General features: G+C 44.8%; 1 protein-coding gene across 1 annotated transcript in view; it reads left to right on the top strand.

Moving 5' to 3' along the window:
- Positions 1-575: 575 nt before the first annotated feature.
- The window catches only part of FBXO16 (F-box protein 16), a gene marked incomplete at both ends in the record, with an annotated part of 41,671 nt that continues 31,214 nt past the window's right edge, over positions 576-11,032 (top strand). Inside the window, 2 exons of the mRNA XM_080926764.1 lie at positions 576-671; positions 9,370-9,405. Coding sequence (XP_080782890.1) covers positions 576-671; positions 9,370-9,405 — 132 coding nt within the window. The remainder of the gene's footprint in view (positions 672-9,369; positions 9,406-11,032) is intronic.

Genomic DNA, 11,032 nt, shown 5'->3' with positions numbered 1-11,032 from the left:
ATTAAAAATAGCCAGACTGTATACCAGATCATCTAAACCGGCAGAATTCTTCCCAATAAACATGTCTGTCCATCTCCAAAGCCATGGCCTTGAGGGCTGGCCTCAAAAATCTCTCTGAAGACCAATATGGCCTTAAGTTCAAAGAGGCTCACCTACCTGTGCCTCCCAAATGTTGGGGTGAAGGGTGTTATGTTGCACTGTGGCCCTCAATTTGAAGCACTTCTCTTTCTGGCCAGTAAACTGTCCTGAGGTAAGGATGCCTCTGAGCTTCCCCCGTGACCCAGTGGTCCCATTCCTCATCTAGTCACGATGATCCTGGACAGGGTGTGTAACCTCCGTACGCCTCACTTTTTTCCAATGGTCATTCTATACTTGTACTGATCAGACATATAAAGTCTTTGACATAAACAAAGCTCTCGGTAAATAATCTACCCACCCGTACCTTCCCTCAACATACAAAAACAAAACAGAACAAAAAAAATCCATTAACTTTATTTGGTTCTCAGAAGATTCAATGATTCATTTCTCCTGATAGGTGTAGTCTTTCTTATGGAAAAATACCGGTTCATTTCGTGATGGCATTTGCACCTCCCAAAAGCACCAATGGCCCAAAAATGCAGACAAAGATGAGTACCTGGACACCTCTAAATCATCAGCTTCTGAATGACCAGGTGAGTGGCCACAGGTGCTTTATCATTTGGGTCCATGAGGGGGGAAAATTCTGATCATCAGAAGATGAGCAAGAATTGTATAAGATGGCACAATCTATGAACAAAAGAGAAAAGATTTGAAAACAACAACAACTTTATTTGTATCTTTGCTATGTGGACAAGACCAAAAATAGATCAGAATCCTGCCCAAGGGAAAAGTTGTCATTCTTTCCTGCCCTGGATCCTCGATATATCTCCTTGAAGCCAACAGAATTTGGGGAGGGGAGGAAAGATGTCCAGGTTTTCTTGCCCCGCCCAGATCCCCGAGTTTCTGGGTGAAATTGAGGTCACTTAGTGAGTACATTTCAGTCAAGTACTCATGAGACTGATGTCCTCCTAAGAAGTCCACTTCCCAGCCAACTTCTGGGGAGACACATGTAAAATACCCCCGATAAAGGATTGCAGTATGTGGCTGGGGGGTGGGGCGGTGAGAATGGCAGCCCTCTAGGGTATAGTATTCCTGCTTCTAGGAGCTGCAGAATTCTGATCAGTCACTGAACGTCAGGACCACACCTACCTGGCAATGAAACGGCCAGTTTCATTGTGTAAGACCGACCTCACTCTCCAGGTGCCAAGCCCCACTTCGTACCATCATGAGGTGCTTTGGCAATTGGGTCCATGATAGGAGCGTCTCTCTGCACACCCCTGCCTCCACACTCCATGTGCTCTCTGGGTCTGTGACTCCTTTCTAGATCTAGTCTGCCCAGCTGCATGTTCACAGTTCACAGCCTCACCACCACCCTTTGCCAGGCACAGTACCATAACATCCTGGCTCTTGCCACTGCCTCTAACCCACTCTGTTAAGGCTCCAGAAAGATCTTTCTGAGGCTGGAGAGATGGCTCAGTGGTTAGAGCACTGACTGCTCTTCCTAGAGGTCCTGAGTTCAGATCCCAACAACCACATGGTGGCTCACAACCATCTGTAATGGAATCTGATGCCCTCTTCTGTGTGTCTGAAGACAGCTACAGTGCACTTATATATAATAAAATAAATCTTTTTAAAGAAAGAAGAAAAGAAAGATCTTTCTGAATTACCAATCTTAGTAGGTGAAGCTGAAAAATGGAATCTACCCCAAAGGGCACGTTCTAACCTCACCACACATACACATCCTAGAGGTCCCTTCAGGTCCTGGCCCCCAGCTAACCTCCTCGATCCCACCCCCGCAGTTGAGGCCAGCCAGGTGAGGTCTACGATGCCACAGCTCCTGCCCATCACCTGTGAATCAGTTCACTATCACCTCAGCAGATCTCTACTTCCTGTCTCCTTTTCTCTCTCATTGGTGTCTCTGGCTTTCTCATTCAGCTTTAGCCCATCAAGACCCAGAACACAAGTCCAGGCAGCCCACTCTTCTGTGTGTGTGTGTATGTGTGTGTGTGCGCGCGCATGCACATGCAAGTATATGTGTGCATGCATGGGCCTGGTGGCCAAGGGACAACTTCAGCTTTTATTCCTTTGGTGTGATCTACCTAGTTTTTTGAGACAAGGTCTCTCATAAGCTTGCATCTCACTAAGCAGGTCCTGCAGGTTACCCAGGGAACCCAGGGATCCGCAGGGGTCTCCAACACTGGGACTTTAAACACACCACAACCCTTGATGAGTTAGTGTGAGTTCTAGGGGATGTAATTGAGTTCCTTGTATTTGTCAAGTATTTCACCTACCGGGCCCTTTCTTGGACATTCACTGACTTTTATCTTTGGGCCCTTCCTGCTCCTTCCTTGGCTGGAGTTGGTCTGTTGCTGTAATCTTAACTAAGTATTGCTCATGGTCAAACCTGGCTCATCTTAGAACTAGAAACTTTCTCCTATTCTGATATGATATAGGAGTAAAGTGTGTAAGTGTGTGTGTGTGTGTATGTGTGTGTAAGAGATTGGAATCCTGAGAAATAAAGTGGGGAGAAGCTATAAAGGAAGGAAAAAAGATGCAGAAATGACATACGGGTGTGGTGGAAGAAAGGAGGCCTCAGGAACAAAAGGACAGGCAGATGGAGCCTGGCCTCACGGGACCAAGTGAACGTATGGAAATCTTTTTCTTTCATCACAACGACTATTTATTGAACACCTGTTGTGACAATTGTAGCTCTCCAACAGTTTATATAACAGCTTATTCCTCCGACTTCAGTGTCAGATTTGGAAATCTGTTTTCTCCTTGAATTGGTAAGGTTTTGCACATGTGTGAGAAAGTGACTTGAGTTGAAATACGAAGCTGTTGGATGTCTTTATTTTCAGAAAATTTCCAAGAACGGTCTTGATCGGTTTGGCCACTGTGAAAAAAAAAAAACAACAGCAAAAAAAAAAAAAAAAAAAAACAAAAACAAAAACAAAAACAAAAACAAACAAAAAAAAAAAACATTATCCTAAGCTAGGCACAGTATACATGCCTTTAATCCCAGATCTCAGAGGGCAGGAGGATGTCTGTGAATTCAAGTTCAGTCTGGTCTACAAAGTGAGTTCCAGGCCAGCCAAGGCTGCATACAAGGCTCTGTTTCCTTAAAAAAAAAAATGGTGGCTGGGGAGACAGCTCCATACTTAAGTCCACATTAGAACCTGCGGGAGTCAGTCCTAAAGAAGGGAGAGAAGGTGTCATGGCTATTCTTGGTCATCAGCTTGACTACATCTGCAGTTAACTAAAACCCAAGTGGCTGGGAGCACCTGTGAGGGAGTGTGTCTTAATTAAATCATCTGAAGTGGGGAGAGCTACCTTTATTCCATGCCACACCTTCTGGTGGCAGCCAGAATAACAGAAAGGACAGAACAGAAGGAAGCTTGCTCTCTGCCTGTTTGCTCTTGATGGCAAGTCCGTTCCTTCACCGGCAATAGAGCCTACTTCAGGATTCTTGCATGTACTAGAGACCCCTAAGACAGACATCCAGCCTCACAGACTGAACAACTCCTGGATTCTTGGATCTTCCTTTGCTAGACAGCCATGGTCGGATTAGCTGGACCACAGCCTTTAAGCCATCCTAATAAATACGGTGTAGGTGTGGGAGTTTTGTTCCTTTAGAGAACTCTGACTAGGGTATAGGTTTGTGGCCAAAGATGACTGCAGTGAAGTCTCTGTGACATCTCCACTGGCCCCATAGGGCACCAGCTGTTAGGCTTCTTCAGAGTCATCTCACAACTCAGCAAGGAGGCCTGGTCTTTATAGTTGACACTACCCTTTAGTGACCACCTGCTCTCCCTCCAAGGTCATGACTTGGCCCAAGGCAGCTCCACTGAGCTCCTGGCTGTTGACCAGCTGCCTCCCAATGGATACTAAATACATCCCCCAGTTCTAGAAAGGGTAGATACAACCTAGCAAACATGGCATGGTTTTATATTTGTTCTTTAATGTTTTTTTAATCACATCTAATAATAATTTTTAGAGAAAATACTCATTATTTATAACTCCCAGATGCAAAAATAATCATCTAGTTAGCTTATTTCAAATAAATTAGAAAAAACATATATCATGAAGTCCTTTGTAAAAAAATATTTATTTTATTTTTAATGTATGTGTGTATTGAGGGGGAAGGGGAAGAGAATAAGTGCTCATTAAGACCAGAAGAGGACATCATCAGATTCCCTCAGATTCCCTGGAGCTGGAGTTACCGACAGTTGTGCCCTGCCCTACTTGAGTGTGGGAACTGAACCGTGGGTTCCCTGCAAGAGCAGCAATGCTCTTAACTACTGTGCCCCCTCTAACACCTGTTCCTCTCTTTTGGGACAAGGCATCATGTAGTACAACTGGCCTTGAACTTGTTATGCAGCCGTAAACAACCTTGCACCTCTAAGCCTCCGACATTTACCTTCCTAGTCTAAGAGTTCCCAGCGTGCGGCTCTAAGCCCTGTTTATGAAGGGCTGGAGGTTCAGCCCGGGGCACTATGCATGCTAAGTAACGAGTTCACCAACCGAGCTATGTCTCCAGTCCTTCATTTTGTTCTTAATTTTTGTCTTCCCTCTGTTCTGTAGTAAAATGTGAAATACATAATAACCAACTCGGCCCAAAATAAGAGACTCGGGGTTTTAACTTCACAGCAGGTTTTCAGCAGAGAGACTGAATTTAAATTTAGATAACTTTAAAAAAAAAAAAAAAAAGCATCATCAAGGAAGGCGAATACAGCAGATTACAGAGTAATTTGGGCACTGAGGATACCTAGGGGAGAGTGTTTTAATAGTATCTGTGTTGCCAGCCAGTGCTGTAATTAGAAGGATCACGTTCCCCTACAAGCAAAGTTAGCCATGGGCAGGGATGGACAGGATAATTGCCTCAACTCTAGCGATTATTTCTCTCTTGTATATGCATCCCAAAACATCATGTTGCACACCTTAAATATGTATAATTTTAACACATAAAAAGTGCACATCCCCAATTCTTTGGGGAGCACAGAATTGTGCACCACATTGCGCCTGAGAAAACGGTGCCCTGGGAGACAGCACCTCTGTTACCATCTATGGATCATGGTTTAAAATTTCCAAAATAGCTCCCTCTTCCGCTGTCATGATGTCACATGAGGAAATATGTCATTTCAATGTCAACAGACTAAAATTACAACCAAGGGATTTTTGACTTAACAGCAGGTTGTGAATAAACTGTGATATAAACAGACAGCAGCCGTCTGGGAGAGGAGAGCCATTTTAATACTGCCATTTCAGAGAGAGATGGTCTGTTTTCCAGCTGCTTAAAAAAGGAAGACTCTGGTTGCACATCTTCGGAACGGAAACTCACTGTAATTCAGGGAACATAAGAGTGCAAATCCAACTGAGGACTGACGACAAAATGATTTGCCCAAATTAATTATTTAAATATAAATAGGCAGGTCTTGAACTTGTGATCCTCCGGCATCAGCCTCCTGAGTAGCTGGGATGGCAAGCCTGCATCACCAGGTCTGGCTTAGTCAGACGTTGTGTTTGCTTTAGCCTGCTTTGTGACAGAAACCTACCCCCATTCCTCCTTCTCTGATTCCTTTCTGTGGATTGTGTCTTCCTCTTGTACTGGTACCCTTTGTTAACACGAGCCACACCCCTGGAGAACACCTTGATGGTGCAGCCCAACCTCATTTTGAAAGCTTAGTTATGACGTCAAGGCCCAGGCTTTTCCCCACAGCCAGCTAGCACACTGGCAGAAGTTCCGTAAGAATTTAGGGCTGCAGGCTTGGTGGTATTCACCTATAATCTCAGTACTCAGGAAGCTGAGGCAGGAGAATTATCAGTTCCAGGCCATCTGGGCTACACACGAAGTTCCAGGCAGTCAGGATGAAGAAGACCACGACGACCAGTGAAAGACCAGGGCAGAGTTAAGCTGAATAGGTAGTTTGATACCAGGGTTCCTCTTTTCCTCCTTTCCTTCTTTTTCCTCCCCTTCCCTCCTTTTTGTCTGTTTTTGGTTTTTTGTACAGCGTCTCATGTAAGCCAGGCTAGCTTACTGACTATGTAGTAGAGGATACATTTGCATAGATCCTCCTGCCTCTGCTTTCTAAGTGTTGGGCATGCGGGTGTGTGCCACCATACTTGGACTTTGGCCTTTTTGTTAGCCCACTTGTGCCTCAAACATACTGTTTTCCTGCTTCTGACTCCTGAGTATGGAGACTTTAGTCCTGCATCATGGTACTGGTTTGAATAAGTTTGGTCCACATAGGCTCAAGTTCTTGAATCCTTGGCTCACTGGAAATGACACTATTAGGAGGTGTGTCCTTCTGAAATAAGTGTGGATTTGTTGGAGATAGTGTGTCACTGTGTAGGTGGACTTTGAGATCCTATGCTCAGGCCCCGCCCAGTGTGTGGAAGAGTCCCTCCATTGGTTCCCTGCAAAAGCCAGTCTTCCTCACTGCCTTCAGATCAAAATATAGAACTCTCAGCTCCTCCAGCACCATATCTGCCTGGATGCTGCCATCCTTCCTTCCATGATGATAACAGACTGAACCTCTTAAACTGTAAGCCAGCCCCAATTCAATGTTGTCCCTAATAGGAGTTGCTATGGTCATGGTGTCTCTTCACAGAAATGAAACCCTAACTTAGATAACCATGGTGCCTAGCTAGACCCAGTGATTTGATTATGTCTTTAAAAAATCTGGACAAAACAACTTTCATGAAAGTTCATGTCTTATCTAAAATAAGAAAGTTTAATAAAAAAATCTCCTTAGGTTTTTTTTATTATCTATTTTAATATTTTTAATTATGTGTATATGTGTATATGAGTATGTCCACATGAGTGCAATGCCTACAGAGTCCAGCAGGGGGTGTCAGGTCACCTGGAGTTGGAGTTACAAGTTGATATAAATATCCTAAAGCTCTTAACTCCTGGACCATCTCTCCAGCTCCTCTTGAGGATTTCCTTCAGCTCTGAGCTCCTATGATGTTAGAAACCTTTCCGTTATCACTGCTTGAGCAGCAGGGTCCTAGAGAATCTATGATGGAACCTGTTCTTGCAGGTTCTGGGGAGCATGTAAGAGAAAGAGGTCTCAGGTCTATGGGGAGGTGAAATGAACAAGAAGCAAAACCAAACACTCTCAACCAGTACTTGTCTCTAACTCCGGAACATGGGAGGCAGAGGCAGGAAGATCTCTGTGAGTTTGAGGCCAGCCTGCGCTACGTAGTGAATTCTAGTTTAGGCAGGGCTGCATAGAGAGACCCTGTCTTGAAAAATAACAACAATAAAAACAAACAAACAAACAAACACCCAGACACTCTTCAGCCCCCATGGAGCCTGGGTAGAGCAGAAAGGGAAGAGCGTGGACACAGATTGCATTCACACTGGTGACTTGAGAGGAGGTATTGGAGAGACAACTCCAGAAACATTTGAATCCAGATCTAGTTTTCTCTCTTCTGTGTTTTCTACTTTCTCTTCTGTTTGCACGCATAATCCGAGTTTAGCCGATGCCGTTATTACGGGGCCATAACATCTCAGTGTCAGCAAGTGGGGCGGGAGGATCCAAGAGTCATTTTCCTTCTTCTTTAATGTGCAAAAGGCATCTGCGTGGGGCGTATGGGATTCCTCACAAAGGAGAGTGAGGACTTCTCATAAGACTTGTTGACACTGGTATTTCAGCCCCCATTTCAAGATGCCTTTGGCAACCAGAGTGTGAGCAACTGAGAAAGGAAGAGATGAGCTGCTGGCAGCAGGAAGCCAGCTTCTGAACCTCCACAGTCAGGAGGGCGCATGGTCTGCACTGCCTTGCTGTTGCCTCTTGTTCCTGCAGAGCTTGCAATGTTGATCCCCATCTGAAAGCCGACAGAGGGTGTCTCTGTGTTGGCGCCACAGAGACAGTCACATATGTTCATTATCCTCTCTTTCTTTCTGCATAACCCTTCCTCTGCCAAAATAGACCCACGTTGGTCTTCTCTTCACTTGCTCAAATCCACATATGCTCTGGGGCTCAGAAAAACACTCACCCACACTGTACTGCAACACCCAGAAGGCCATCCGTTCTTACAGAGATGTGCTATGCCGGCACTCTGCTTGAATGCATCAAATGAGGCAGACATGGTTTCTGTCCGATATAGTGTACAAGAACAAACCTGTGCAGACACTAGGTTGCAAGCCCAAGGGTACGAATACAGAAATGACTGATGGATGTCTGTGTACATCGGTATACACTGAAGGGCAAAAGCAAAGCTGGAGAGATGCTCAGTCAGTAAGGTGCTGGCTCGGCAAGTGTGAGGACCTGAGTTTGATGCCCAGAACCTGCCTAAAAGCCGGACATGGTGGTATGAATCTGTATCTAAGTTTCTGGGAGGCAGAGACAAGGGGATACCTAGGGTTTGCTGGCTGGCCAGCCCAGGCAAACTGATGAGTTCAGGTTCAGTGAGAGGACCTGTCTCAAAAACTAAGCTGGGGAGAGATGAGGGAAGATACCTAATATTGTTGATCTTTTGCCTCTACACATACACACACACACACACACACACACACACACACACACACACACACACACACGGAGGGAGGCAGCTGTTCATTTATGTATTTTATAAGTTCTTGTTTGATTAATATTTGAAAATTTTCCAGGATCTCCATTTTCTTGCCTATCTGTGTGAGTTTATGACCTTTCAAATTTGGGACTTGAATATTCTTTACAATTTCTTCTCTTTCATATTTCATTTCTCTTAAAGAACGATTTCTCAGTGAGTCATCATGGTGGTACATGTAACACCGGCACTTGGGAGACAGAAGGAGGAAAATCAAACCTGTTGGGCTAGCTTGGGCTATGTAGTGAATTCTAGGCCAACCTGGATTACAGAGTGTAACATCTAGTCTAGAAGTAAAAAAGAAAAAGGAAAAAAAAAAAAGAGGAAGGAGGACAGGGAGAAAGAGAGTAGATTGTAGATTTTATATGAATCATTCTATATACAGAAACTAAAAGGAGGCCTTCATCTGGGTTAAAAGTAAGTAAAGTGGGCTGGTGGTGTAGTTCAGCACTAGAGAACTTGCCCAGGATGTACAGAACCCTGGGTTTGATCCCCAGCATAAACCAGACATGATACCCAAGCCCTCTAGAAGTAGAGAAGGTTGGACATTCACAGTCGTCCTTGGCTTATGTAGAGAGCTCAAGTCACTTAATAAATAAGTAATGGAGCGCATCTCTATCTACTCGGTTGGGATAGTACATACTCACCCTTTAGTGATGCTATTTGTAATGGATGTCTGGAACCATAAATGACCCTATTTTCTTTTATTTGCTGTAGGTGTTTGAAGAACGGAGAGCTCTGCTTGGAAAATGGGTAAAGCATTTAAAATATACATGGCTGGGGATAACTGGGTTTCAGAGCACTTGGCTAAAACACACAGGGCCATGGGTTCAAACCTCAATACCACTAGATAGATAGATAGATAGATAGATAGATAGATAGATAGATAGAAGATAGATAGATAGGTAGATAGATAGATGATAGATAGATAGATAGATAGATAGGTAGATAGATAGATGATAGAGATAATAAAATTTGCCTGTTTCTGCATTGTGGTATACTATCTGTTTTAGTCTATCCAAGCTACTGTCATGAAAATCAGACCAAGTGGCTATTCATTCATTGCTTTTAATTCTGGAGTTTGAAAGCCTCAAAATCCAGGTGCTGGTGATGAGTGCCCGGTGAGAGCAGCCATCTTGCTGCCTCCTAAGATAGCAGAAAGGAGCAAGGGTTCTCTGGGATCTGGTTTGATCCTGTTGAGGACTCCACCTCCCAAGGTCCTACCTACAGTCCCATCCCCACCCCACCCCTCATTTTGCAGGTTTGGATTTTGTGTTGTTTTTAATTTTTATTTAAATTTATTTAATGTGTATGAGTGTTTTTCTCAAATGTGTATATATGTACCACTTGGGTACCCGATGCCCTGGAGGCCAGAAAAATGTCATTGCATTCTCTGAAACTGGAGCTATAAGTGGTTGCAAACCACCTTGTAGGTGCTGAGACAAAATCTAGGTCCTTGGAATTGTTTCTGTAGCCCCTGCTGTTGTTGTTTGAGTCAGGGTCTCAGTCTGTAGCCCCTGCTGTTGTTGTTTGAGTCAGGGTCTCAGTCTGTAGCCCCTGGCCGGCCTAGAGCTCACTAGGTAGAACATACTGGCCTCAAACTTATATACCTTCAGGGATCTTACTGTCTCAGCTTTATAGATCTGGGATTATGGGGGTGGATATTCCCCTCAGGGGAATCTTCCACAAGGGGAGTCTTGTGGAAAAGTTGAGATACCTGAGGAGGATGCGGGCTCCACAGGAAGACCAACAGAATGGACTAACCTGGACCCTTGGGGTCTCCTAGAGACTGAACCAACAACCCAAGAGTGAACAGGGGCTGTGCCTGGGCCCCCCGCATATGTAACAGATGCGTAGCTTTGTCTTCATGAGGGTCCCCCAACAATTGGAGCCGGGGTTGTCCCTGTACCTGTTGTCTGTTTGAATCCTGTTCCCTTGGCTGGCCCGTCTTGTCTCACCTCAATGACAGGAGGGTGTACCTGCTCCTGCAGTGTCTTGATGTGTTGGAGTGTGGGTGGAGCGTGGGGGGATAGGAGTGTAAGGGGTGTGGGATGGAAGGTTGTCCTGGTGGGCCTCCCCGTTCTTGCAGGAGAGGGGGAGCGGGGGAGAGACTGTGGGGTGGGGGAGACTGAAAGGAGAGAGGGCTAGTTGTGGAATGTAGAGTGAATAAATTAATTAATGAATGAAAGAAAAAAGATTTCAACACACGCTTCAGAACACAAGCATCCAGTCTGTGGCATCATCTTGGTGCCTATGGAATGTGTACCTAAGGCAATGCTGGCTCTCGGGAAGCGTGACTGATTATTTCCATTCAGAGTCCACCTGGGAAACAGAACTCATCCATTATTTTAATGGGCATAATTTAATCAGAAGGATTGGT

Source organism: Micromys minutus (assembly GCF_963924665.1).
Source record: "Micromys minutus genome assembly, chromosome: 12".
NCBI lineage: Eukaryota > Metazoa > Chordata > Mammalia > Rodentia > Muridae > Micromys > Micromys minutus.
Note: the sequence above shows the minus strand (reverse complement) of the source record. Positions and strands in the feature narration are given on the sequence as shown.